General features: G+C 47.9%; 2 protein-coding genes across 8 annotated transcripts in view; one reads left to right on the plus strand and one right to left on the minus strand.

Moving 5' to 3' along the window:
- FAM131B (family with sequence similarity 131 member B) overlaps window positions 1-7,466 on the minus strand; it is a 38,952-nt gene extending 31,486 nt beyond the window's left edge. For all 6 annotated transcript variants that reach the window (XR_015704454.1, XR_015704451.1, XR_015704452.1 and 3 more), the window contains exon 1: window positions 7,142-7,466. Coding sequence is in view for 2 of the 6 variants with exons in the window: in XM_087756019.1 (XP_087612145.1) it covers window positions 7,142-7,169 (28 nt within the window). In the remaining 4 variants the exon portion in view is untranslated. The remainder of the gene's footprint in view (window positions 1-7,141) is intronic.
- A 255-nt stretch (window positions 7,467-7,721) lies between these two features.
- ZYX (zyxin) overlaps window positions 7,722-25,493 on the plus strand; it is a 29,008-nt gene continuing 11,236 nt past the window's right edge. The window contains exon 1 of one of the 2 annotated variants that reach the window (XM_087756013.1): window positions 7,722-7,740. The gene's annotated coding sequence lies outside the window, so the exon portion shown is untranslated. Of the gene's footprint in view, window positions 7,741-24,251; window positions 24,539-25,493 lie in introns of those variants that run through there. The other variant, XM_087756012.1, reaches the window with a different exon arrangement.

Here is a 25,493-nt window from a genome sequence, read left to right on the forward strand (position 1 = left end):
GAGCCATGAGCAGCACCTGTGGATACAACCACATCTTCCCAGGATACAGAAACTACGTTTCCTTGAAAAGTCTAGTATACTCCTGGACTTGAGAACTTGAGGCGAACTGTGAGGAGAACTTCACAGAGAAACATCCTGATCGTCTAATCTGACCTCCTTAAAATAAGAAAGGCTAAAGGCATTCCGTTTGTTAATTATACTTTATGTTGCTGTGCTTGAACTAGAGCACTGGGGGGTTTTTAAATCTTGATTTTTATGTGCTCAGGTGACAGAGGACTCAGTACAACTCGTAGTAAATTATTCCAATAGTTAAGTATTTTTGCCATTTGATTTTTTGCCTCATTTCCAATCTGAATGTATCTGCCATCCTTGAAGAGTCAGATGGTTTTGAGGGTTTTTTTGTTCACTCAAACACTTAGAGACTGTCATTGAGTCACTTCTGTAAGTTTTTATTCATGGTTCCATGTTTATTTTCTGGCCATTCTTCAGTTTTGCAGTACTTCTCAACGTGATAATAATAGAATTAGACAAAGTAGATGAAAAATAATTTTTTCACAAGTGCCAAATGCAGAGAAAATATAACCTTCTCTCCTCCTGTTCAATATTCAGCTCTTAATAGATCAAAGAACCACGGTAGTTTCCTTGGCTGCAGCATCACAATAGTGGCTGTTGATCCACTGATTATCTGTTCAGATACCTATAATCTTTTTCAGTGTGACTGCTTTCTAACATAGAGCTCCGGTCCTGTAAATACTGTTCACACTCTGTCATTGGGTAGATGAACTCGTATTTCGTTAGATTGAAACACACACTGTCTGTCAAGATTCAGTACTCCACATGAATCAAACTGTTCCATATCAGTGATTTATCCTTTTAATTTGTATTTTCATTTTTAGCAGTTCTTGCAGTCTTCGTAGATTCTACCAAGTTTATCAGTATTTTAGACTTCCCTCAGGATTTTGAGCAATATGTTAAAATCACACGGTACTGACAACTATAGTGAGAACGGTGGGATCACATAAGGAACACAAGCTTTTCAACGATTCTTTCTTTGTTACTATTCTGCTATCTGTTGAATTTTGATGCACTTAAAACGTACCATATTCATATATTACCAGTCAAAGAATCACGTGGTACTAAGTTGGTTGCTAACTGATTTTTATCTATACTCTAGTACTTTAGATCCATTACCACGATTGTAGGTAAAGGTACTTCTATCCTAGAAGTACTTGGCTGCAGGGAGTCTCACAAAAGTCAGGAATGAAGTTACCTCGACAGGATCTGTTTTCCATAAGCCCATTCTGACTGGCATATTTTCCTTCTAATATTTTATTAGGAATGATATCAGATTGACAAAATTAAGTGCCTAGGTCATCTCACAGACCTTTTAAAGTTGTGATAAAACCCCAGCTTTTCAGTTCCAGATCTTCGTCACTATTTCAAGACTTACTGAAAAACAAAACTTTGACTTTTTATCCAGCTGCTTAAAAAGGCTTGAGTGCAAGTTATCTTGACTTGGCTGTGGTAAGCATCACTCTAAAATCATGGTTGTTTGCTGTTGAAGAGTATATTCTTATTAAATGAGCTGAAAACTATTTTTTTCCTACTTTCCCCAAGAAAACAGGCCTAAAATATTTATTGATTAGTTCACTTTTTCTGCTTCAATACACATCAGTCTTTAGAAGTCAGACTCCCAGCTCTATCATGTCAATGAAATACTACTCGTTACTTCCATTTTCCCATCAGCTCCTTTGTAATTTCTTTCATAATTCTCTCATATTGTTGCCCATAAGAGTTCACAAAGTCAGTATGGTGTCCTTCAGTTCCGTTCCTCAAAATCGCATCTGTTGTGTTCTCCACAACAACAAAAAAAAATAAGGTCTTAGGTCAATCAGCAACATGCCAAAGACTGTTTTCTTATACTAATGAGCATTGCCGGTACACTTATGTTGCACATGGTTTTTAGTACGGTGTCCTTACAAAGCCAGGCTTATGCAATCATGCTACGTGTTAGCCCTCTCCCCACAACTCCGAAACCACTAGCCTTTCTCAGCAACCCTGACAAGACAAGAGAGCGGTCTCAGAGACGACCAGTTTGTACGCGCTTCATGACAACGGGCTGCTAGGTCTGGGAGACGGTCTCTGTTCAGATCCTTACTGGCAGGAGTAACTTCTTATCCCAGAGCTCTTCAGTTGAGTTTTTAAAGTGATCAGATTGAGAACTGCTCAAAAGAAGAACGGCCAGAGTAGGAAGAAGCGGGAGCAATGAAGTGAGACCAAGCACAAAGCCGGCTGATCTGGAAGGGATGTCCCTCTGGTCTGATTTTGTCTCTCCCCCAGGTAAGAGAGGAGCAAGATACCTGGATGCCCTACTTCACCTATTCCCACTATTTTACCCATGTTGCCTGCGAAGTGGAGGTTTCTACACAGAGCTCTGTGCTCCTTCCCCTTCCACCTGTGTGCATACAAGTAAATTAATATATTCCTAATGCCGTGACTCAGTTTCCTTCTGTACTACCATTTCTTCTCCTAGGCTTCTCCCCCTCTTTATTTCTTTCCACTGACTCACTCACATGTTGAAGGTGAAGGAGGGAGGAACTGGACGCTGGACCCCCTCGACATGATGTGTGTATGCAGACTGGATGTCTCGCTTTTTCACGCTCCAAGCGCATAGACTACGCTTGCCATACCAGATCTCACTCCAGACACCTTCAGCTCCGCGGAGGGATGAGTAAGGAGAACAATGAAGGAATACTCGCTTATTCCTCCAGCTGCTTACCCCCTCTCCCACCCACTCTGCTGCACCTAAAGTGGCTGGATTAGGAGTGAGTGGTCTTTGGCTCCATTTCTTTACTGTCGATGCTATGAGCCATTCATTTACACTTAGTATAGCACATCCAGCGAGAAAGTAACATAGAAATATACGGACTCCTCCCTCTGCCAGTACACTGACCATCCTTTGGAGGGGGGAGTCCAGTAAACCAGCTAGCTGGCTTTGGCAGGTCCGATTTGACCCAGAGATCGATAAATGAAGAGCACTGTCTTTCCCATTCCGCATTCCCTACCCAGTGAGTGATACTCTGTGCATGAGCCTACACCAGCTACCACTTGAGCGGTTTCTTGCAAAATTGCCAGACCAAACACGCATGGGGAGGACTTCGGCTGACAGCTGGGGTTATTACGACGAGGGATTTTGCGGCACACGGTACTCTCAGTAGTTAAAGGGAAGCGGTGACGGGGGGAAGGTATAGTAGGAGTAGACTAATGACATGTAGAAGACCTGGGGTCCTCTGGCAGAACAGGACTATAGCACCAGGTCAAACCTCACTCAGAAAGTCAACCACGCCAGGCTTTAGATCCTAAGCATAGGATTACAGGATAATTCAGGTTGGAAAGCACCTCTTGAGGTCCAAACTCCTGGTCAAAGCAGGATCAGCTATGGGGTTAGACCAGGTTCCTCAGGGCTTTATCCAGTCTGGTCTTGAAAACCTCAAAGAATGGACACTGCACAACCTCTCTGGGAAACACCTTCCAATGCTTGACGCTCCTCATGGTCAAAAAGGTTTTCCTGATATCCAGTGCGAGCATCTCTAGTTTCACTTCCCCCACACTCCAAAAGTACTATTAGTTTTTAATTTCTTGGAATATTTTTCCACCATTTTATGTCACGTCACAAAACACGTCTGCTGTGGGCTTCTGTGCAAAGACATGAGAGAAATCAGAGGCACCACCAGATAAAAAACAGAGACCGATCTTGAGCTTAATAGGCTTGAGCTTCATAGGCTTGAGGTTCCTATTCATTTAAATCCATTCAAGGGATTAAGAGAGATCTTGTCACACAAGCCAGAACAGCCAATATTAGGAGATGTCTAAGCTCTGGTCAAAGCTACACTTGCAATGCATTCAGACATCTATGCAGGCCCAAAATCCTAAATTTGGCTAATTCAGTCACTGATGGTAATCAAGCTGATCTTTGCATTTAGTTGGCACTCAAATATCTACAAGTTCCCAGCTGGATTTTGCAGCCTTAACTGTCCAGCAACCTCAGGAAAAACCTCCTTTACATTCACCGAAATTGAGTCCCAGCTATCACGAGAGTCCCTAGGCAGCTCTCCAGGAACTCTGGTGGGGGGATTCTCACCAATATACAGACCTGACCTGGAGCTATTAGGAGAGGCAGAAGCCAGCTGCAGTGCGCGTTGTGTCATTGCTATCATGCCGTGTAACACAAAGCACAGGTATGACATCGAGGTGTGAGTGGGTGAATCTGTGGAGAGGGTGACTGGGTATCAGTTTAACCTTTAAAGATCACTTTTCAGCTTTTCTCATACCCTAGGAAATCCTAATCTGATCATTGCCATTGCGATTTCTGGTGTCCTCTGTAAGACTGAAAGATGTTATACGACTTCATTTCAATTTTACGCATATGGAGCTGCTCTCTTACGACCCTCTCAATTACTTTTCCCCAGGGAGAAATAACCAGAAAACTCATATTTAGGAAAGAAAATGTAAAGTTGCACATCACTAAACATGTGCAAACTATGACATCTAACTAGATCATAGTAAAACGTCCCTGCGGGAGATGGAGAAATCATGTGGCTGGCTTCAAACTGGAATGGAAAAAGGCCCGGAGCAAGCTCAGGGCACAATCCTGCACTGGCCCTTGTGTGGTGAATAAACTAAATGTGACTGATTACAAGCTTTCTATCACTAATTAAAACCTCCCAAATTCTGAGTTCAAAATCTGCCACATGCAAATTCCAAGGTAAAACCAATACAAGTCTACCACCCTTCTTCTATCTCTAGGATCTGCCTGGTCCTGGAAAGGCAACACAGAGCTTCTATATTGAACTAATTCTGCAAAACCAGCAAGAGCGCAGAGCTCTACTCATGCTAGGGTGTTAGTTTCCAACCACATCCAAGAGCTCAGACCTAGCACTTAAAAGCCCTGAATTCCCCAAACAGGCCTGAAGAATCCTCCCAATAACTCCAGCAAGGCTGGGGTGAAAAATCTAGGCTGCCAAATAAGAATTGTTCTGAACAAACCTCCTTAGGCGGAGGAGGCCAAGTAAAACTGAAGGATCCCACCTTCACCCAGTCCAACCTCTAGGACTCCAAACAGATGAAGCCCCTCCTGAAGCAAAACAGCGTAAAAGTTTGACACGAAGCAGGCATCAGGCACTATCGCTACATTCATATCTGACTCCCGTAGAGATCAGAATCACAGCTGGGCGATCCCCCTTCACGCACACCTCCATAACATCAGGTCAAGAAAAATTCCTCAGTTAAATGTATAAATAGGTTCCTAATGTCCACTGTGCTCCCACCATCTAGAATGAGCATATATTGCATAAACCGAGAGTCACCGTAGTATGGAAAGTCCAATATCTGTACCATTAAGGTCTATATTTAAAGGAGTGCAATTTGCAGATGGAGTGAATTTTCAGTTGTCATTATCCCATCATCATTTTAATGCATAGATGCTCTTTTCTATTTTCATCGATGCCCACATATCCGTATTACATTTATAAATATATATATAAATACATATATCCTCATATATAAATATAGGAGAACGACACTTGCAATAGCTCGGTTATACAAGGCTTTTTTGTAACACAGATTCCAGGTCACAGATCATAAAAATGCTGCCATGCATAGGAACCGATACCTGTGTGGTTAACTACGACAGCGCAACCACATTTCGGAGTGGAGAGTGGATGTTAGTAGACGCGCGTTTGTTCTTTACTTGAACAGCGTCGCGGGGAGAGGGACCCAGAATTAACGCTGCTGGTTCAGACGCACGTTGACAACAGGGGTGCGGATAATTTGCCGGCTAACGGGATAATAACGCCCTTGGCGGTGGGTGTGTGTGGAGGATATGGGAAAGGCAGGAGAGGGAGGCAGTACATGTTTTGATGCGCTATAGGGACACAGATCCAGGTGAGCCTGAAGAATCTTAAGGGAAATATTGCAGTGATCTTTGCCACGTGGACATTACAGAAGACAGAAGAGACTTCTTTAGGTCACGAGGACATTGGAGACCGGTAAGAGACATAGGCTAGATGTGGGAATTAAATCCCAAAGCAGACACTGGAGCCTGGAGTTTAAAGTTTGCTGCTGCAGGAGTCGATGGTTCCCTGGAAGCGCTCCCAAAGGGCTTTCCCACTGAGCCAAGGGCTGCCACAGCACCAGGCTTCGACGCGGTCCCTCAGATTTATTCTGGGGAGGTGGCTCAGCTCCCCTGCCCTCTGAGGTCTCCTTTTCCCGCAGATGTCAGAGCCTGCGTGCTCTGCGGAAGGGCTTGAGAGAGAGACACGAGCTACCAAACGAGCTGTGTTTTTCTCTCAGAGATTGTTTTGGTGGCTTGAATGACACATCCCCACGTAACCGATATCCCTACATGTGGCTGGCACAGAAAGAAATTTTCCTGCGGGGAGGAGAGCGTGCCACAGGACGCTGTTTTTACCTGTAGAGACCTGCGCTTAGGGATCAAGAGATCTTTTTGGTATCCGCATGTGTGTAGGAGGGGAGAGCTAGGTTACAGAGCCTAAAGGCTTGGGATCCTCTGCTGCGAGATGCGCGTGGCCCAGCGGGAAGATGCGATTCCTCCCACTGTGCCCCCTCGCAATGGCTCTGCGAGAGGGAAGGGATTCAGCGTTGTTGGCTGTTCTCCATTGAAGTCTACGTAGGGGGAAGGGGGAGAGGAGGAGACGTGCGGATCACGCAACGTTATGTAGACTCGGGTAACAATAACCCGCTACCGAGCGAAGGAGGCAGCCGCCGGCCGGGCACGCCCCGCACCCACCCCCTTCTCCGGCGGCCCCGCACTGCCCCACATGTTCCGCGACCTTCCGCCACGGCTGGCACGGGAGACGTGCGTGTCCCCCCCGGCCCCGGCCGTGCCCCGCGGCCCCGCTCCCCCCGGCCCCGCTGCCGGCACCCAGGGCTCCGCGCCGCGGGGGGGGACCGGGGCAGGGGGAGGCGGGGGCCGGTGGCTAATGGCGCTGGACGGGCCCTGGGCAACCGGGAGGGGGGCTGCGAGGGGCGACCCGCCGCGCCGGGCTCCGCCGTGCCGGTACCCGGGCGGGGGCCGCGACCGCCCGAGCATCCTCTAGCGCCGTCCCCGCCAACGCCTTACCCACAGTGCGGGATCCGATGCAGCCCATCCCTCCGGCGGGGCTCCGGGGAGAGGCGGTAGCCTCAGCAGCGAGGAGGCGGAGGAGGAAGGCAGCGGGGGAGGTCGGAAAGGAGCCGGTCCCTTCAGCGGGAAACGCCGGGGTGGCCCAGCCGGGACCGGCGCGGGGTCATGGTCAGGTACGAGCGCGGGGTGCCCCCGCCGGGGCGAAGCAGGCGGGAGGGGAGCCCGCGGGCCGGGCCGGCATCTGCCCCCGCCGCGCCTTCGCGCTTTGTTCCGCTCTCCCCTTGCGGCTCCCTCGCCGCGGCCGCGTCCCTGCCTCCGCCGCGCCCCCCCCCCCCCCCCGGCGGCTCCCCGACGGGGAGGCGGGCTGAGATTGGGTAAACAGCTCCGGCCCGGCAGCGCCGCTCCCATTGGCTGCCGGCCTCCGCGGCTCGGGGAGGCAGGGCCGGGCCGGGCCGGGCCGCGCCGTCCGCCCGCCTTCGGGGAGCGGCGGGCCGGGGCCGGGGCCGGCGGCGGGCGGAGAGGTGCGGGCGGCGCGGGGCCCCTCCGGTCCGGTCCGGCCCGCCCCGGGGAGCGGAGCGGGGCGGGGGCCGGCACAGGTGAGCGGCGGGCGGTGCCGCGGGGGGGGGGGGGACGACGACGCGGCGAGCAGGTGGGGACGGGAGGGGAGCGGGGGCGTCCCCGGAAGAAGAAGCGAGGGGCGCGGGGGCCGGCGCGGCCCCCCGGTAACCGCGCTCGCCGGCCCGACTCGGTTACAGGCGGCCGCCTCCCCCGGGGCGGGCCCTCCTTCGCCCTCGCCGCCGGCTGAGCCGGGGCGGGCGGCCCGGCCCCCGGGGGAGCGGCCCCCGCCGCAGCCCTGCGGGGACTGCGGGAGCCGCCGAGAGGCCCTGGCGGCGGGGTGGGTCGGGAGGACGGCGGTCCCCTGTCCCATCTGCCCGCTGCGGGGGCCCGCTGCGGGGCTCCGGACGCCCGGGGCGCAGGTGCGCGGCGCTGCCCTCTCCCCGTCGCCCCGCACCGCGGTGCAAGAAGCAAGCGCAGCCCCGGGGAGGATCGTTGAGGCCTTTCCCACGTCCTCCCCGCTAACATGGCAGTGAGGAGGGATCTCTGCAGGTGGAGAAGACGCTGTTAGGTCTGCTCCCTTCGAAGCCCAAACTCTTCCTCGCCTGATAGCAGCAGCAACAGGCAGCGTCCTCCTGGTCCGCTTCCCCAGCCCCACCGGCTCTCCCCGGTCTGCTCCTTCTACCTTCACGCTCTGAAATGATTTCTCCCCGTCCCTTTGTGCTTCCTTCACCCCAAAAGGCTGACCGGTCTCACCAGCTTCTTTCCACCAATCTCTAGTAACAGCATTTGTTCTCTTTGAGCCATTTTGTTCTCACCCTTGGGCCTGGAAAATTCAGTTTTTGCCTGCATTGCTGAGAAGTCACCCAAGACAGCCCTGATTGACAGCAGTAATGGGGAACAGGTAAGTTCATTCGTTTTCCCCTTCACAACTTAGAGTCAGCCTAAGGAAGAAAAAAAAAGATTTTAAGAAAAAAGAATAAAAGGACTTCATATAGAACATGTTTTGCCTGAGCCTCTGAAACAGTAAGCGGGAAGCCTACTCACACAAAGTCAGTTTACAAACTAAAATTTACGTAGGAAGGACATATTGCAGAAATAAAGATAGTGATGTCTGACTATAAGCAGCCGTTATATCTTTTCCCTTCTTCGTGGTATTGAAGATTTACTGAGTACGGTGAACATGACACTGCTGAAGTGTAAGAGATTGTCGTCTCCTGCCGCCTGGGTGCCCGAGGCCTGCGAGAGCCTGCTCTATCGCTTATCGCTGGGTACGGCACACGAGAGCTCTGCTGAGGAGGAAGTTTTCCCACAGCTACAATTCTTTCCCCGTTTCACTCCTCCTTCCACCTCCCCCACACATTTCCAAACCTATCCGTTTACATCCAGTCTTTTTGAATGACTCACGAAAGGTATTTTTCCCCGATGTATCTGCACTCCTGAAACCTAAGTTGTAAAAATGCTGGGAAACCATAGATCTGGTGGAGCTTTATGTTAACCAGAGGTGTTTCGGCATCTCGGAAAAGCAGATCCGTATTGACTTCCAGGGCTAAATGCAAGGAAAGGGGAAACAAAAGCAGATTGGAATGGGAAGCGTGGTATATTAAGATGCAAGGTCTGTCTCAGAGAGATGTTTTGTAAGTTCGTGGCTGCCCAGCCAACTGTTGTCACCCCCAGTCTCCTGTAGACAGACTGACCGGGGCAGCTGGCCTCGGAGCTTCACCACAAACCCCACCAAACAGCATTGCAGCTCATCCTAGCCTGAGAGGCTGTATCACTGACGCAGCTGTGGGCAATTTCTTCTGTTCGGAGAGATTCTGGTTTCATTTTAATCCCCTTCTCCCCCTCACCCACCCACCCAATCTAAAACGGTTCCTCCGTGAACCTCCTTTCTGTGACTGATCTCTGCTGTGGTTTCCTTTGCAGTGAAGATCTCAGGTAAGTCACATTGACTCTTCTTAATTTATTCCCGCTGTGTGATGCTTTAGCTTGTCTGTCACTTTGTCTCAAGCTTAAAGTCACACCCTAGGTCCTAGCAAGCGCACGTTTGGCTTTCCTTTCGTTAAGCTACAATATCATCCGCATCAGTCTGTTCTGACTTCTGCCTCAGGGTGTGAATCCACAGGCAGCTGAGCAAGTCCTAGCACTTACCCTGCCTGAAAAGCAGCTTTCCAGTTCTTGATGGGTTTGTCTTCTGCTGCTTTAGCGAGCCGGGAATTCACACAAGGGATTTGGCCAGCACCTCTGCCGCTGCAAGGCAAGCATCAGGCATGCACAGCGAAGAGAGGGAACTGGAAAGGACAGGACGATACGCAAGCGCCCGTTCATTCACTCCACAGAACCGCTGGCCTGTCTTGTGTCCTGATGCCGCAAGCTCTCTCCTTTTTTTATTTGGAATCAATATCACTTAGCTACTGGAAGCGCCACCCGTCTTGGCACCTACAGCCATGCTTTGTCTGCCATTTTTCACGTACTCGATTTAATCAAAGGATGGACTCTTCCCCATCTTTTGGTTCGTACTCGTACGTTTATTCGTTACGGACCTTGTGTACATAAATCTCTATATTTAAAGTAAATTTCATTCTCATTAGAAGTTGGGAAGACTTTGTTAGACTATCAGCTGTCCGTTTTGACACAGCTGCTTGGCTCTTCCATACTTTCCCTGATCCATGCAACAGGCAGCTCATCATCAGTTTCTAGTTTTTAATAAGCCAATACCTAACTTTTACTTCCTAAATTCAGTTAAAATATATTTATCATACAGTAGCATAAGAAAACAGTAGCTATTTTACGTTCTGAAGAAATAAATGATTTCATGAGAATTATCATGTAGGAGGGAAGTGACAGGACTAAATCTTTGAACAAGGGCCCAAAAGAGAGCAGAAATCCAACTGACCCCCCCAGTTTCTGTCCTTGCTCTTCCTGAGCAACAGTATTCCCACTGCTGCTGCAAGGAACAGGAGGTAAATGACAAAATATAAATTGTTTGGTTTTCTTTGAAATACACTGTCTGACAGGCTCTGAATATTTCCTCTAAGCATTGAAGGTACTTTCTTAAACAACAAGGCTATAATTTCATGTCGGAAATGGTGTTCACAGTACATTTTGTATAGTGCTGATTTAAATCTGAAAGATCTTTTAAGTTTTCATACAGGGTTGGGAGATGAAGACGTTTAAGTATCTAGAGAGAGAAACACAGATAAGAAGGGTAGACGTGGTGCTCGAGGACATGGTTTAGTGGTGGACTTGGCAGTGCTGGGTTAACGGTTGGACTCGATGATCTTAAGGGTCTTTTCCAACCTTAACGATTCTGATTCTTTACATAGCTGGGTATCTTGGAAGGAGCAGTAGGAGACAGCCACTTGCAGCCTCCTAAATTCTTTGTACGATGGGTGAAATTGTGCGTCACTGTTTATCGTAGAGCTGTAGACCTCCCCTTCCACAGACCCTCTTGCAAGAGGCACGCTGGGCAAGAGCGAAGGAAGAACGTGGCTCTGGTCGACCTGGCGTGGGCTGCAGGTCGCTGCCATTAGGAACTTCTGTTTGCTAAAGACAGCGACCTCGTGCCCAGTAGAAGGGCTGGCAATAGCACAGAGCAAAGCAGGTTGAGAACGAGCTCTGATTTTTAACAGCTTGTTCAAGTGCACACTGAGGCACCTCCATCGTAACCCTGCAGACAGGCTTATGCTGTAAATTGTTAACTGATGTTTGCTTTTTAAGAGATGCCTGTTCAGCATTGTTTATCTTTGCTATAAGCCATTGATGGATCTATTAAACCTATTTTTCCAGAGGTTCCCTATAGCTCTCTATAAATACAAAGACCTTATAAATACTGGAACAGCTTCTTCCTAAGAAACACTGCTTATAAAATACAGAGCTATTGTCACTGTCGTACCTGCTTAGTAAATGTATTCTTTTCATCAATTAATTATCAGGGATGCAGATTATATCACAGTAGGTAATGCGCCCCTGTCGTCTCCCTTACCTGCCATTTAAACCGGTTAAAATTAAAAAAAATACCAATATAAATCTTGCCACCTAATGTTTCACTTTCAAGTAAACATTGCCAACCCCCAAATAATTTAAAATGTCTTCCTTCTGTCTCTATCATTCATCCTACCATTAGTTCCTGTCCCCAGAGGTCTCACTGGCAACCATGTCTGTTCTCCCATGAAAAGGCTCTGAAAAATGATTGTTCACCTCCTTCTCCGATCCTTTTTAAAATCCTTATTCAAAATTGTTATTTAAAACCCATGGCCTGACCAACTTCTATAACAGAAAGACATGGAGAAACTTCCTACGTGCCTTTTGGAAGATGTGTCTTCATCTGTGGAAAATACAGAGAGGCCTATGAAGTTCACGAGTAGGAGATGTTTACCAAAATAGTATCTGTATCAGATCTATAGAGGCAGGAATCATCCTCCAGGGACTGTTGCTCCAATATGCTTCTCTGCTGGCCTCCTGCCACTGGCAGTATGGATTCCCCAGTAAATGCTGCTTCTGGCAAAGATCTCTGTAATTGCTTCATAGAAGTAATGGAGTAGATGCCACAAGAGTTAATTCTACATCAAGCCGTATTAGCTACTGATAGGATTTTCATGTGGACTGAAAAGGAAATGAGATAGCAAAATGACTCATACAGTTCTTTCTTGTTCAGAGCTCCTTCGGTGCAGGAGACAAACAGAAAGGCTTTTTATGAGGTTCAAAGAATGAGAAAAGCGGGGCCAACGTAGTTCAGATCCTGAAAGCGACGTAACTTATCTGATACAAGTGGAAGGCTGGGTCCTTTCAAGCTGGGACAATATTTGAGGCTGTGTGAATCAACTGAAGATTAGAAGGAACAATAGGTGAAGGTATAGACGTAGGGTATGTTTGCACTACATGTTGTGATATAAGCTCGTGCTTAGCTACACTCACATCCGAGCAAATGTGACCCAGAGGTCATAAAAAACTTTATGAGCGCATGTTAATTCAATGCTGAGACAGAACTAATAAATCCACCCTCTCAACAGTGTATTTATCAAAAAATCTTCCTGGGTGCTTTGTCCCATCTTGCTGAAGAGAGGTAATGGTAAGCACAGAAAGATTGTTTTTCCTCTTCCCCTGCATGATGAGTTCTCAAATTGGCCTGTGCTGCCAGAGTAGAGGCACACGCTTTGGATATCCTGGCATCATCTACTGGAAACTGAACGCTGATGGAGTGTCCCAAATTAAGGTCAGTCGTACTCAAGAGGTATGAAATACTTTGATGTTAAGCCAGACGCCTTAAAAACACGCTCATTTCAATGCATGTTGCATTTAAAAAAATATATATTTCTGAAACAAATTTTAAGAATTCCTACAGTGGAGAGGGATGTCATCCCACCACATAAAGAGCAGGCAAGCAGCTGTAAACTAACAACAGACAGTATTCCCATACCTGCTTTGCTGCAAGATCCCTGCTATGTGACCTCGCTTCTTTGGCGGTATTCTCTTAAAATACAATCCCCTTTCTTTAAAACACATAGGTTTGGCGTATTGGTACACGCGTACATAAACGGTCAATGCTCGGGGCTCGTCATTCTTTTCTCACCTTATCTTGGTATTTGCCTTCCATTAGTTTTTCTTAAGGATTTGTAGCTTCCCGGTTTTTCAGAACAACAGTGCTGTTTTGCAGATTTTTAGCAAGTGTGATATTCTCTCAGCATCTTCATCCACATTTGATTTTTATCCAGAGTCATGCAGAAGTGTCGTTATCTGTTCTATATAGATTAAATAAGATCTCATCTGTCATACGGTTCCCATTTCTAGACTTTACAGAAAGGAATTTACCATCTGGAACTGTGGTGGTGCGGTTTGTTCTGTTAGCATTTCACTGATGACCTGCTGCATGTGATCAGGCATCACCTTCCATTTGAGCACGGAGAACCGTTGCTCTCTGGAACTGCAGCTCAGTATCAAAGAATTAGCAAGTCTAGCCTGCTTCATCTGCCACAAACTTCACCCACTCAGCAACACCATTCTGGCAAGTACCTTTCATAAATCTGTTCTGCATCCTCGGGTGTCCTTAACTTGCATCGGAACCAGCTAAATGCCTGCTCGCACGGAATGAGACTAGAGGTTGACTGGGCCATGCTATGAAATTCCAGTTTTCTTCTGCCATGGCCTGGGGCTTTTCCAGTGGCACATGAAATGGGAAGATGAGTGAGTTCACAGGTAAGGGCCTCTTTCCCACTCCCTCCCTGCCAGGAAGGGCTCAGCAGATGCTAACAAATGAGGAGGAAAAAAGAAAGGACATTCCGGGAATGTAGGAGAGAGGGAACTTGGTGAATCTCTGGCAGTCAAACAGAGTGCACAGGTTCCTCACCATCAGGTAGGTAGTGCCAAGAGGGGAGGTCCGAGGAGGTCGCTTTGGAGGGTCAAAAAGGGTACGTGGTATGCACTAGGAAGACAGACACGACCAATGACATCAATGTCAGGTGTATATTAGGGCGCGGACATCTTTGATGCAGTCTGAGTCTTATTTTGCCTTTTTTAAAACGTTTACTTCATTTTCTATTGAATGTCTCCTTTTCCAAGCAGTGAAACATACAGCAGCTACTTCTCCTAAATGTCAGTTGAATCTATACTAGCGATGCTGCTCAAACTGCATTTTTAAAAATAATCTGCAAGCAGTTAATGTGCTTTTTAAATTCCCAGTGTTATGTAAAAAGGCACAATATTTTTAGCCTTACAAAATATCAGTTGTCATCTCCTCACTCTCTCCCTTTGATATACTGGAGATAGACGCTCACAGAAACTGTAGATATTAACTCTTTTAAAAGTAAGGTTTGGGTTTTTTTTCCTGCAATATGGTTTTGGAGTTATACATATCTTAATAAAAACATAGGAAAATACCCAAAAGCTTAAAATCAAGTCTGAACAAAGAAAGTACTTCTTAATTTAAAAGCTAGTGATTCTGTTCTCGCTGCCAAATTCGTATGTCTGGAATAATGATAGTATAATGTACCCAGAAGGAAAATATCGACTTAAACTGTTCACTCACGCACTGACAGAATGGCCTTCGTATTTAAAAAATCTCCAGAAAGTACCCTCTTCCATGTAACACAGAGCACACAGCTGCTGTGAGTAGGCTCTGGCAAATCAACATTGACTCAAACTATTTTTGGAATCAAGTCAGGCCTGCTGCTGTTTCTGGAGGATCTGAATAAATCTACCTGCTCTGCTGTGCTGCACTCCATCAGGAATACGGTGGGATCCAGAATGCTTGCCTCTGTGCTTATTTGGAGGTGACCTTTCCATTCCCATCTGTGTTTACAAGTCTTCTGAGGTCAAATGTTTCCACCTGCTGACAACCTCCGTAATAAGCACATTTGGGCCTTGCTTCTTTCTGTGTTCTCTCCTGAAATTTGAGGGACAGGATCTCAGAAGAGGCTGTCTCGCTACCTTTTCTTATTGTCTTGCAATCCTTGACATCCTGATGATACCCTCAGGCGCTTCTGGCCAGGAGGCATCCCCTACCAGAAGCAGGCCAGGAAAGGAGAGCATCCTGTCCTCAAACCTGCTGCGATCATAGCTGATCCTTGAAAGAAATCCCCTGAATTTCTGGGTTTTGTGGCACCGATGCAATTCAAGAGACAGCCACTAGAAACTCCTGGAATAATAATGTTTACTGTTGTACCGCACAGCATATCGAGGCATATGTATCGGTACTGGGCTGAGGCAAAGGCACTGAAGTCCATGTACAGGAAAGACAAAAGCCACCAGTCTGGGCAGCAACTGGTAACCCTGTCCCTTCCCACACATATGAAGGGGATGAGGATGCCTGCTGGCCAGTGCCGAGGAAGGCCGCCTTTAACGCTTCTGCCTTTGTGCTGGCAGATGACTGCTGTTTTTTCTTAAACCTGGTTGAGTTTGTGACTGGCCAGCAACTGCAGTTGGGTACCCCCGCCATGAATCGCTAGTGGTTTTAATGGCCGCAAGTACTTTTTCATAGAATTGTTTGGGTTGGAAAGGACCTTTAAGCACCCTCCTGCCACGGGCAGGGACATCTTTCACTCAAAGCCCTGTCCGACCTGATGGGCAGTGGCTTGTCCTTACCCAGCATCTTTAATCTTCAGCCAACCCTGTTCTGTCCATGTTTTTGACAGAAAAGCAATTTTAAATGGAATCAAGACAGACATTGATTCAATATACGGGTTTTTCCACAGTATGCTACTACGATCAGCCAACACGATGTTTCAAAAAGTTTCCCACTTTTCACACTCTCATGTATCGTTAGGCCCATTCTTATACAGTAAGGCTCCGAAACATAAGGTGCAGTTAACACAAGAGCATGTCTTCTGCATTTTGGGGGATCTTAGCTTTTCTCTGCTCTCACAGAAGGCTGCTCTTCCTTTCTGTCTCCCCAAAGCTGGTTTTAATCTGCAGTAGGTAAGAGAACATTTATCATACTTTCATATTTGCTACCTCTTCCTCACTTTATTGTCAGCTGGAAGAAAGAGTTGAAACAATTGTAGATGAGAAGAGTTTTGGTCTCATGGTCCCTCAAATCAGATAAATAATTGCTGTGTTGAGGAGAGTGGAATTCTTCAGATACAGGGCACCAACTATGTAACTTGGAAATTCCGTTCCTTGCTTGGAGGTGCAGGGATTCAGAGAACAATAATTTTTGAGTCAAGAGCAAACACAAATGGAGACTCCAGGACTCTGGTATAATCTGGTAAGAAAGCAAAGCAGATAGAATGCAGCATCCTGTAGGCTTCTCATCAGTGTAAGCTGAAAGACAAAATGAATTCTGAGTCTAATGAGGGAGTCATTCCAGCCTCAGAACCAAGCCAGGAGCCTGAGAATATGGAACATGGAAGAGTCAAGAAGAGTCTACAATTTAGTGTCCCTTTCATCTTAATCTCAAGCTAAGGTCATTAAGTTGAATTTAGGCTTTTGGCACCCAAGGGCTGATATCTGTCTGCAGTGCTATCAGGTCTGAGGAGTTAGAGGCAATGAACAGCATCAACCAGACCAGACCTTCATCCATATTCTTCAAAGCATTCCTCTCCGTACTGAGCCGTACCCTCTACCCTCCTCTATCCCATTCCTCAAGGAGACTCATTTGTAGTGTGTAGTCTAGCCCCTCTGGAATGCCTCCTTTTGAAACTTAGGAGAGAATAGTTACAGACAGTATCCCATATGTATGTTCAAATGTGGACCTCTATGCAGATTTCCACTTTCTTGGATCAGGAGAAAATTGGAGTCATTTTACTGCATTGGAGAAATGCAGGCTGTCCGGTGTGTCCCAAAGCAAGTGGACATCTGGAACTGACTAAGAAGGCTCCTTCCCTTTCAGGGTGTTACATCTGAGGATGCTGTGGTTATATCATCATGCACTGCCTGCCTATATGTTGTTTGGATGTAATATGTGGCTCTTGCACTGTTTTAAATTTACCACACCCTTCCACAAATCCACAATCTTTTCTGTTTTACTTCAAAAACATGTTTTCAATACAAACACATCCTTTCTTTTTTATCAAATCTCATTTTTGTTTTATATTCTTAAGATAGAGGCTTGATGACCACCTTGGTAGTCAACTGATCCAGAAATTAGGCTATGCCTCTGTCATCCCAGCATACCTCTGGAGAAGCCAATGTGCAAATTGTCGATGACTTGGTAATACGAGATGGAACACTTTCTGAGGACCTCTCCTGCATTTTGAACAAAAGTTGTGGCTACTGGTCTCTCAATATCACTTAGACTAGCTACAAAGCTCTGGCAATGGTGGCCTGTAACTGCTGCTACCCTATTCTCCACAGTCCGTGGCTTTCATACAGTGCCTGATGGCTTTGCTAGATATAGAATGAACTTAGCACAAATCTGCAGTAAGGCCTGTCACACCTTTACATTTTCAACCTACTGAAAATCCTGCTCTGCTTGAAAACCAGCTCTCTCCCCTAAGTTGTCACTTGTCACAGACTCCTAGCTGCCACTGAAAGGACAGCGGCTCTGCTGCAAGGCCCTGCTAATTATCCTGACAACCCCATGAAACAGTCAAAGATTTTGGTCTGGTCTGTAGTCAACCTCTTACTCACACTGGCAGTAAGTCAACCAGCAAACACACTAGTAGCCACGTGTACTAAGCCTGGGAACTGCAGCAAACTTCATACAGCTCCACAACTCTTGCTTTTGGAAAGCAAGGGCTTGAGGGGCTACACCTCTTAAAGCTGTACTCACATTGTGTTTTACCGTGCAGTTTGTAGATAACATTTGGCCTAATATTTTTGCAAGCAGACTGTCGGACTGCATGCCTATTTGGTTTGTTTGTTGCTTTGCTTTAGGGCCTTGGTTCCTTGATCATCTACACTGTGTACATACTAGGTTTTGCTAGGACTCCAGTCTAGAGTTAACCAATTATTTGGTTTTGTGAGGCTCAAAAGAGAGGGCAGTTTGTTTCAGGATCCACGGCCATAGATAATGCAGGTGTGGACTACACCAGGCTTCATTCTTCCTGACCAGAACAATCTTACCATGTATTCCTGATGCCCTCGCAAATCCAACATGCCCTGGCAGATGCACGGCACATCTTTGTAGGCTTGCTACAAAATAGAGAATTAGCAGTCTCCAAAGCCCATCCCTGCTTATGTGGCTATCTCGCGTCTTAGGCAAGAAAATAGCACTGGGATAGAAAGGGGCCACATGCAGACCAGAGTGACCAGGATCCTGTCCCAGGTTAACGGTACCGAGAGCGTAGCTCAACATCTCTGTCCCTCCAGTACTCAGCAGCTGCACTAGATGCTTCTCTAGGAAGCCACCACAGAACTTCTCCTATTATATGACATAGGATGAGACCAAGGCTGTTGAGAACCTGCTGTTGCCTCTTAGCTTTGTCACAGGGAGGATATGGAAGGAAAAACCCTTTTTCAAGGGCACGACACCCTCCACCGACACAGTCGGTTGGACTCGGTGATCTCAGACGTCCTTTCCAACCTTAACGATCCTATGATATACACACTCAAATTATTCCTGGAACTTTTTGCCAAAATCCCCCAGGATGCACCAAGGCACGCATCCAACTTTGTTGAGGACATACATCTATTTCATTACACTCGGTTACAGGAAGGAATACGGCTTGTTTGTGCCATGCTTAGGAGACTACACTACATAACTGAGTGAAGAAAGGAGACTTCTACCACAAAAGCATGGCACTCGGGTGGAACAGGCTTACACCACACACAGGAACTCTTTCATTAGGAGGCTGACAGATCCGTTTCTTTGAGAGTCAGTTCTGACAAGCAATATTCGCACAGAACAGCCAAATACATCACCGCTTGTCTCGCTGGTGGCAAGGGGTGGGGCATATGGTTGAGGAAATGGCATGGGTACCTTGGAATGTGGAAATGGCTGCTTTCCAAGCAGAATGGGCTCTGGTGGCCATCTGTACTCCGCCGCATACACGGGCATGCCCCAGTCACCCATCCGTGCTTCAGCTGCATCCCACTGCCTTCTCCAGGCCTTGGCTGACTGCTCAGAGTTTTCCAGAGCTGCAGAACAGCTCATACTCCACCTGGGGGAAGAGATATCTGCTGGGACAGCCTGCTTGCTTCCCTCATCCCTCAGGCACAGAGCCCAGCAGCAGTCGGTGTGGGAGAGCGGTGTGAGGGGGAGGAAGCCTGCCAGTGAGCAAGCCCCAGGAGCCATGAGTTGCAGGCCTGCCACGCTGCCGAGAAGCGGACGGAGGCAGCAGCTCGGCAGGAAACCTTGGTGGCAGGAGACAAGGAAACAGCAGCGAGGCTGGTAACTCCACTGGGAGCTGCGTCTCCTGCTCAGGAGCCCCTGTCATGGCTCTGTCTAGGAAAGAGCCCTGCTAGAAATGGGGCTTCTTCCCTGGACAGACACCACCCCAGACCCCTGCTCCCCTGGCTGCCTGGCCACTCTGATGGCCTGTGACACACCACCATGACCATGGCCATACCATAGAGATACTTTGCTCCCTCTTATTTGTATGTGGCTGAATTGCCTCACTAAAAAGTGTTTCCTGGCACAGCAAGGTTTGGGTTTGGGTTTTTGTTGTTGTTGGTTTTTTTTGTTTACAGTTTATGGCTTATTCTAGTGTTTTAGTCAGGGTACTCTAGTCGTATGCATATGGCTAGAATGGCCTAATATAATGTACATAAGCGTGTGGATCATGCAGTACTTTCATAGTGGGATTTGAAGACCTGCAATGACACTTTTCAGAGACTGCCGACACTCGCTGTAGCTGCTAAACAGCTCCACTTCTGGGAAGGGACGCTTCCGAAGTGTGCTTTGCACAGAAGGCTCAGTTTTGAAGGCAAGCAGCAGAGAGACACGAGTTATCTGTCCTGGGTAGTTGGTTGTTCAGGGACTTGTCCAGGAGAATTTGTGACCTTTGCAAATAGCATTCCTGACGGCATGCCAGTTTCACGGATGCAGGAGGATGACTAGGCTCATAAGGATTGGAGGCTCTGCCGTCCACAGTGCAGCTCTCCGTGTTTGGCACCCACCTGTCGACACGCATCCCGCAATGGGACTGAGGCACTCCAACTTGAAACTGCCTTTTGGTCAGGAGAAAGACAGCTCTGCGTACGTCACGGCCTCCACAAAGAGCGGGAGCAGCAGCCGTGGCAGGTGTCAACCTATGCCAGAGGTAGCCTTTCACTTGGAGAACACCCTGTATGAGGGAGGGAGGAGCACACCAGGAAAGGGCTGTGCTGTGGGAGCACAACAGAGCCTAGGAGAGCTCTTAGCAGGGTGCGCTACATCCGTTGGTCCATGTGGATGCAGACAATTTGCTGCAGGTGGCCCTGCCCTGGACAGCGTGGGCCTAACTTCATCTGTACCTCTTGGCCTGGGGACCAAAGTGGACCCACTATATATTCCCAACTCTTCCAGTAGGCCCAGATGTAGCATTTAATACAGCACAGGGTAAGCTTATGAGTAGCAGCTTAGCATTAATCAATAAAATGTGGTTAGACTAAACAGAAGTTATATGATTAAAGAAGTATCAGAGGTGCAACACAGATATGAGTCAGAACTTTTTGTTGGTTAGGAAAAACATGGACTCCTACGTGGCATCACTAATTATTAACTAACTCACGCTGAGATAAAATGGCATTAATTGATCTGTTGATATGGATGGAAATTATACAGATGCAGACATTTTACATTATTAAGACAACTAAATCATCCTGTCCAGCATCCAGATTGCTTTCCTCTGACCTTAAACCTATTCTTAACACAAAGATTCCCACCTGCAGCTACCTGAACCCTCTTGAATCTAGGTAAGATTTTTGACCCAACAAGTTTAATGCCCTGTTAGTGTCCTTGGAAATAATCCTTCCTTTTGCATTCAAGGACTTACTTTTTTTCTTCTCTTACATCTATTTTTAGTTTCAATTTATAGGCACCTAACCACTGCTAGCATACTCCTCCCCTCAGTGCAGTACATGAGTTTGCCACATTGCTTCTGTATCGCATTATTCCTTATTTACTCATTGCATTACACAGCTGAATTACCAGTGAAGATTCTTTACATCTGTCTCCACGAAAACTGGGTCTCTCTCAGTGGGTTCCTTGAACTCTAAGAATTTCTAAGCTTTGATTTGAGGGCCAGTACCGGGGCTTGCTTCCTGACACTCACCTCAAAGAAGCGCCCAGCTAGAACTGCATATTCCAAATCCCTCCAACATTTGCTTTCTAGTCAGCTGCCATTTCACCCACAGCGCAGAGTAGCATTCACACCGCAATATACTTCAAAATACCAGATGCCTTTTTTCATGGCATGGGACAGCTGAAGTCATTTATGCAGAGGACTGCTACTAATTCCAGAAATGACAAGGTCAAACATGCGTCACCTGGCACAACAAGCTGAGCATACCTGCTGATCCGTCTCTATACACAGATAGCTAAATGCCTATGGAGGACTAATATTTTGCTTCAGCTACTGAGATTGACTACAACTGTGTACAGTTTGCTGGAGCGTGTCCAGAGAAGGGCAACGAAGTTGGTGAAGGGTCTGGAGCACAAGTCTTACGAGGAGCGGCTGAGGGAGCTGGGGGTGTTTAGCCTGGAGAAGAGGAGGCTGAGGGGAGACCTTATTGCTCTCTACAACTGCCTGACAGGAGGCTGGAGCGAGGTGGGGGTCGGTCTCTTCTCCCTAGTAATGAGCGATAGGACAAGAGGAAACGGCCTCAAGCTGCGCCAGGGGAGGTTTAGGGTGGATATTAGGAAAAACTTCTTCACTGAAAGGGCTGTCAGGCCCTGGCACAGGCTGCCCAGGGAAGGGGTTGAGTCTCCATCCCTGGGGGGATTTAAAAGCTGGGTAGACGTGGTGCTTGAGGACATGGTTTAATGGTGGACTTGGCAGTGCTGGGTTAACGGCTGGACTCGATGATCTTAAGGGTCTTTTCCAACCTTGACGATTCTATGATTCTATGATCTCAAGGCACTACTTTCAGTTTGCAGCAGAAAGATGTCTCCTCTTCCAAGCAAAGAATTGCATGAAGGAAGGTTGCTAGCGTAAGGAGGTTCTTATTTTCTTTCTGGAGGAATCAGAACTAACATAGGGAAGTTAGTTCATCTTCATTTCCGATTACAAAAGCACAAACTTTAAATCCACCATATGGCAAGCACAAAATCAGATTAAAGTTTCCCCCTGTATATTCTGAGGTATTTCAATTTAAGAATTCTAGCTTTCACGTGTCCAACCTATAAAGGCTTCGTTTCATATCTCTTTCCTCATAGTGAGGAGTTAACACAAAATATCTAAGACAGTCTGCTTTTCTTTTTCTTATTCCCACTTTGTTTGATCTGCCTTCATGAGCTTTTAACTTCACCACACTGGTGAGACAAACATGCAAGCATCTGGATTTACGGGGCTGTGACCAGAAAGCATGAGAGCGCAGATTTTTTTCATATTCTCTCAGCACTTTTTTAATCTCAGCCTGAAACATTCTTTGTTTTCTCCAGAGTCAGGGCTAGCCCAGGGAACAGTGGCGGAGTACTCCGAGGTCAGGCTGACTGTGCAAGGTGTGCAGTGATGTTCCAGAATTTGGTTAGCAACTCCACAATGAAATCTTTTTAGCTCTGCACTGACATCTTCACCTGAACAAGAGGGAAAAATTGTCTGCAGTAGAAAAGTGACAGCGTTAGAAGACCCAGCACCTTCCTTATCCGATACAACTTCGTGCATTAGTCATGGGAGGTAACAGGGCTGATGCTGTGCCTACAAAAGCAGCAGTAACTGCAGGATTATTTAACACCCATACAAGAGCTATATATCCCTGAGCAATTCACAGCTACAGACCGATAGTTCAACAGTTGCAGCTATGTAAAGAGCGAGATGCTCAGTGCTATGGGTGACATTTTCATACGGTATATAAAAATGAAAAACCTCACAGAGGACCCAATTTTTCCAACTGTATCAGCTGGCTGAATAAAAATATGTTACCTCTTTGTACAAACCTTGCTTGTAGAATTAAAGATTTGTTTACACCAGATTTCTTAAACCTTGATGAACCGCTTTGCGCAGCGCTCTAACCTGAGCATTTTGCAATAGTGCACACTGGGAGTCTAACTGCGGTGGTTTGTGGCTTACCCACCTGTGAGTAAATTACCAGTACTGAAAGGTACCTATGTTGATAGGTAAGTTTTAGGAGCAGACAAGCCCCGCATCTCCTGAGCGTTACCAAATATAGTAATTCTCCGGGGAATTTACAACAGTATTAACCCCAATATTAAGGCCAAATTCCAAAGACAAAGTACAATGATTGCACAAAGCACAGGAATTATGTCTTTATTGGTATCCCTCCTCCCCGAGAGGCTTAGAAGCAAGGAGAAGAAGAAGAGAATTGGGGTTGAAAATTCCATGCTCTGTTGTGCTGGGTCAGGCTGTCCCCGGCCTAAAGCAGGGCTGAACCCCCAGCCAGCACTGGGATAAAAATAAAACCAGTGTGCACCACAGACAATCCAACAAAGCAATTCAAGTGGCTAGTGCTCGATAGAAAACAGTTCGGTGTTTGCCTTGCAGCCGGCACAAGGAGAACAAGTCGCTCTTCTGCACGGTGGAGTCATCTGATGTTTGCTTTAGTTTCTGGAAGAGCGGGGCCGAGCCAGATGCTCTCGCAGCTGGTTCGTGCGAGGCAGAGGCCAGCAGGGACCCTGACTCACCAGAGCTGCTAAATTTCTTCCTAACGTCCAGCTCCGCGACTGGAAGTGAAATCACGGGCGGGGGGCAGCTCTGGAGGCAGGGAAGGCGGGAGGAGGAGAGCTCCGTGAGGGTGGGAGGCAGCGGCCCGCGATGGGCGCCTGACGGGGCCGGGCGCTGGGTGAGGGACCTCACCCGGCGCTGCGAGGCCCCGGTGAGGCGGCGGCGGAGGGCCGGGAGGAAACCCGCAACGCGCATTTCTTCGTGGCAGAGAAATAACCCCCCTCCCCTTCTTCCCTTCCCCGGGAGGAAAGCCGGAGGGGACGCGGACGAGATGCCAGCCTCGGGCTCCCGCCGCCGCTGCCCCAGCAAGCCCCGTCCCCCAGCGGTGCGCGCCTTCCCCCCTTACCTCATTGCCACATTCCCCAGCGAGTGAGCTCAGCTGTTCGCGCAGCCTCTCTCCTTTTATGGTCAAACAACTTTGCCTGGGCGAGGCTTTTTTTCGCGAGTTGGTAGGAAGCCTTTAGGCTCAGCAGCTCCCCCGCCTTTCCCTTCTGCTGCCTTTCCCGGCAGGCGGGCGGGCGGGCCGAGGCAACCGGCCGTGCGGGGGCTGAGGAGCCCAGCCCCGCCATCTCCAGCCCCGGCGGCGGCAGCAGCAGCAGCGCTTCTCCCTTCCCCGCTCCTCCGAGCCCTGTCCCCAGAGGTGAGTCTCTTCTCTTGGCTGGGCGATGAACCTTTTTGTCCGCAGCCCCGGGGCTGGCGTTGACGGCTCCCCGCCCGTGTCAGGGGTGCGGGTTTCCTGCCGCTCCCGCCGGGAGGGTTCCTCGCCCCGTAGAAAGCCTCGGTCTCTTCGATTGATTTACGGTCGTGGCTCCTGGGTGGATTTTGGTTTGGTTTGGTTTTTTTTGTTGTTTTTTTTTTTTTTTTTTTCCCCCCTTTTGCCAGAAGAGGGGCTGGCGCGTGCCTGCATCTGGTGAGTTTTCTTGCCTCCCGGTGAAATGGAGGCAGCTGAAGGCTCCGGGCCGGCTCCAGCGGCGGGGCGGGGGGTGCTGCTGCCGTTCCCCGGGACAGGCGCTCTTTTGTCTGCCTACGGATGAGCGAGGCACCGACGGAGCCTTTCTCCAGATGTGCTTGAGAGAGAGAGAGCGAGCAATCTGGGGCTCTTTGTGCATGAAATTTGTTTAATTTATGAGTTTCTGGCTCTCTGGGAGTGCCCTGAGAAAGTGAAAACGTAAGCCTTGCAAAGTCGTAGAACTTCCTAACGTTTTAAATATGTTTGCATAGCTTTTGGGAGTTTTAATCTTTTTTTTTTTTTTTTTTTTCCCCCCTCCTTGTTTTGGCAAGGCCAACATACGTGGAAGAAGTTTGTAGCTCTGAATGCCCCCCTCCCCCAGCCCGGTTGTTTTAAGGCTCTACCTTGCAGCTTGCATAGCTCGTAGGACTTTGCTCTCTTTGAAGCTTGGTAACTTGGGGCCAGGCTGGGCGAACTTTCTGGAATTAGCCCGTATGAGAGGATGAAAATAAGCATAACTCCTAAATCTCTTTAATCTGTTCACTTCATATTCTATGTCTGTTTGCTGTAGTTCTCCTGACCCCCCTCAGCTGGGAGGCAGTTGGGAAATTGGGGAAGCACAGACGCGGTGTGTCAGACCGTGGTG

Source organism: Nipponia nippon, unplaced genomic scaffold (assembly GCF_047370975.1).
Source record: "Nipponia nippon isolate SJK-2023a ecotype South Korea unplaced genomic scaffold, ASM4737097v1 scaffold_2, whole genome shotgun sequence".
NCBI classification, from domain to species: Eukaryota; Metazoa; Chordata; class Aves; order Pelecaniformes; family Threskiornithidae; genus Nipponia; species Nipponia nippon.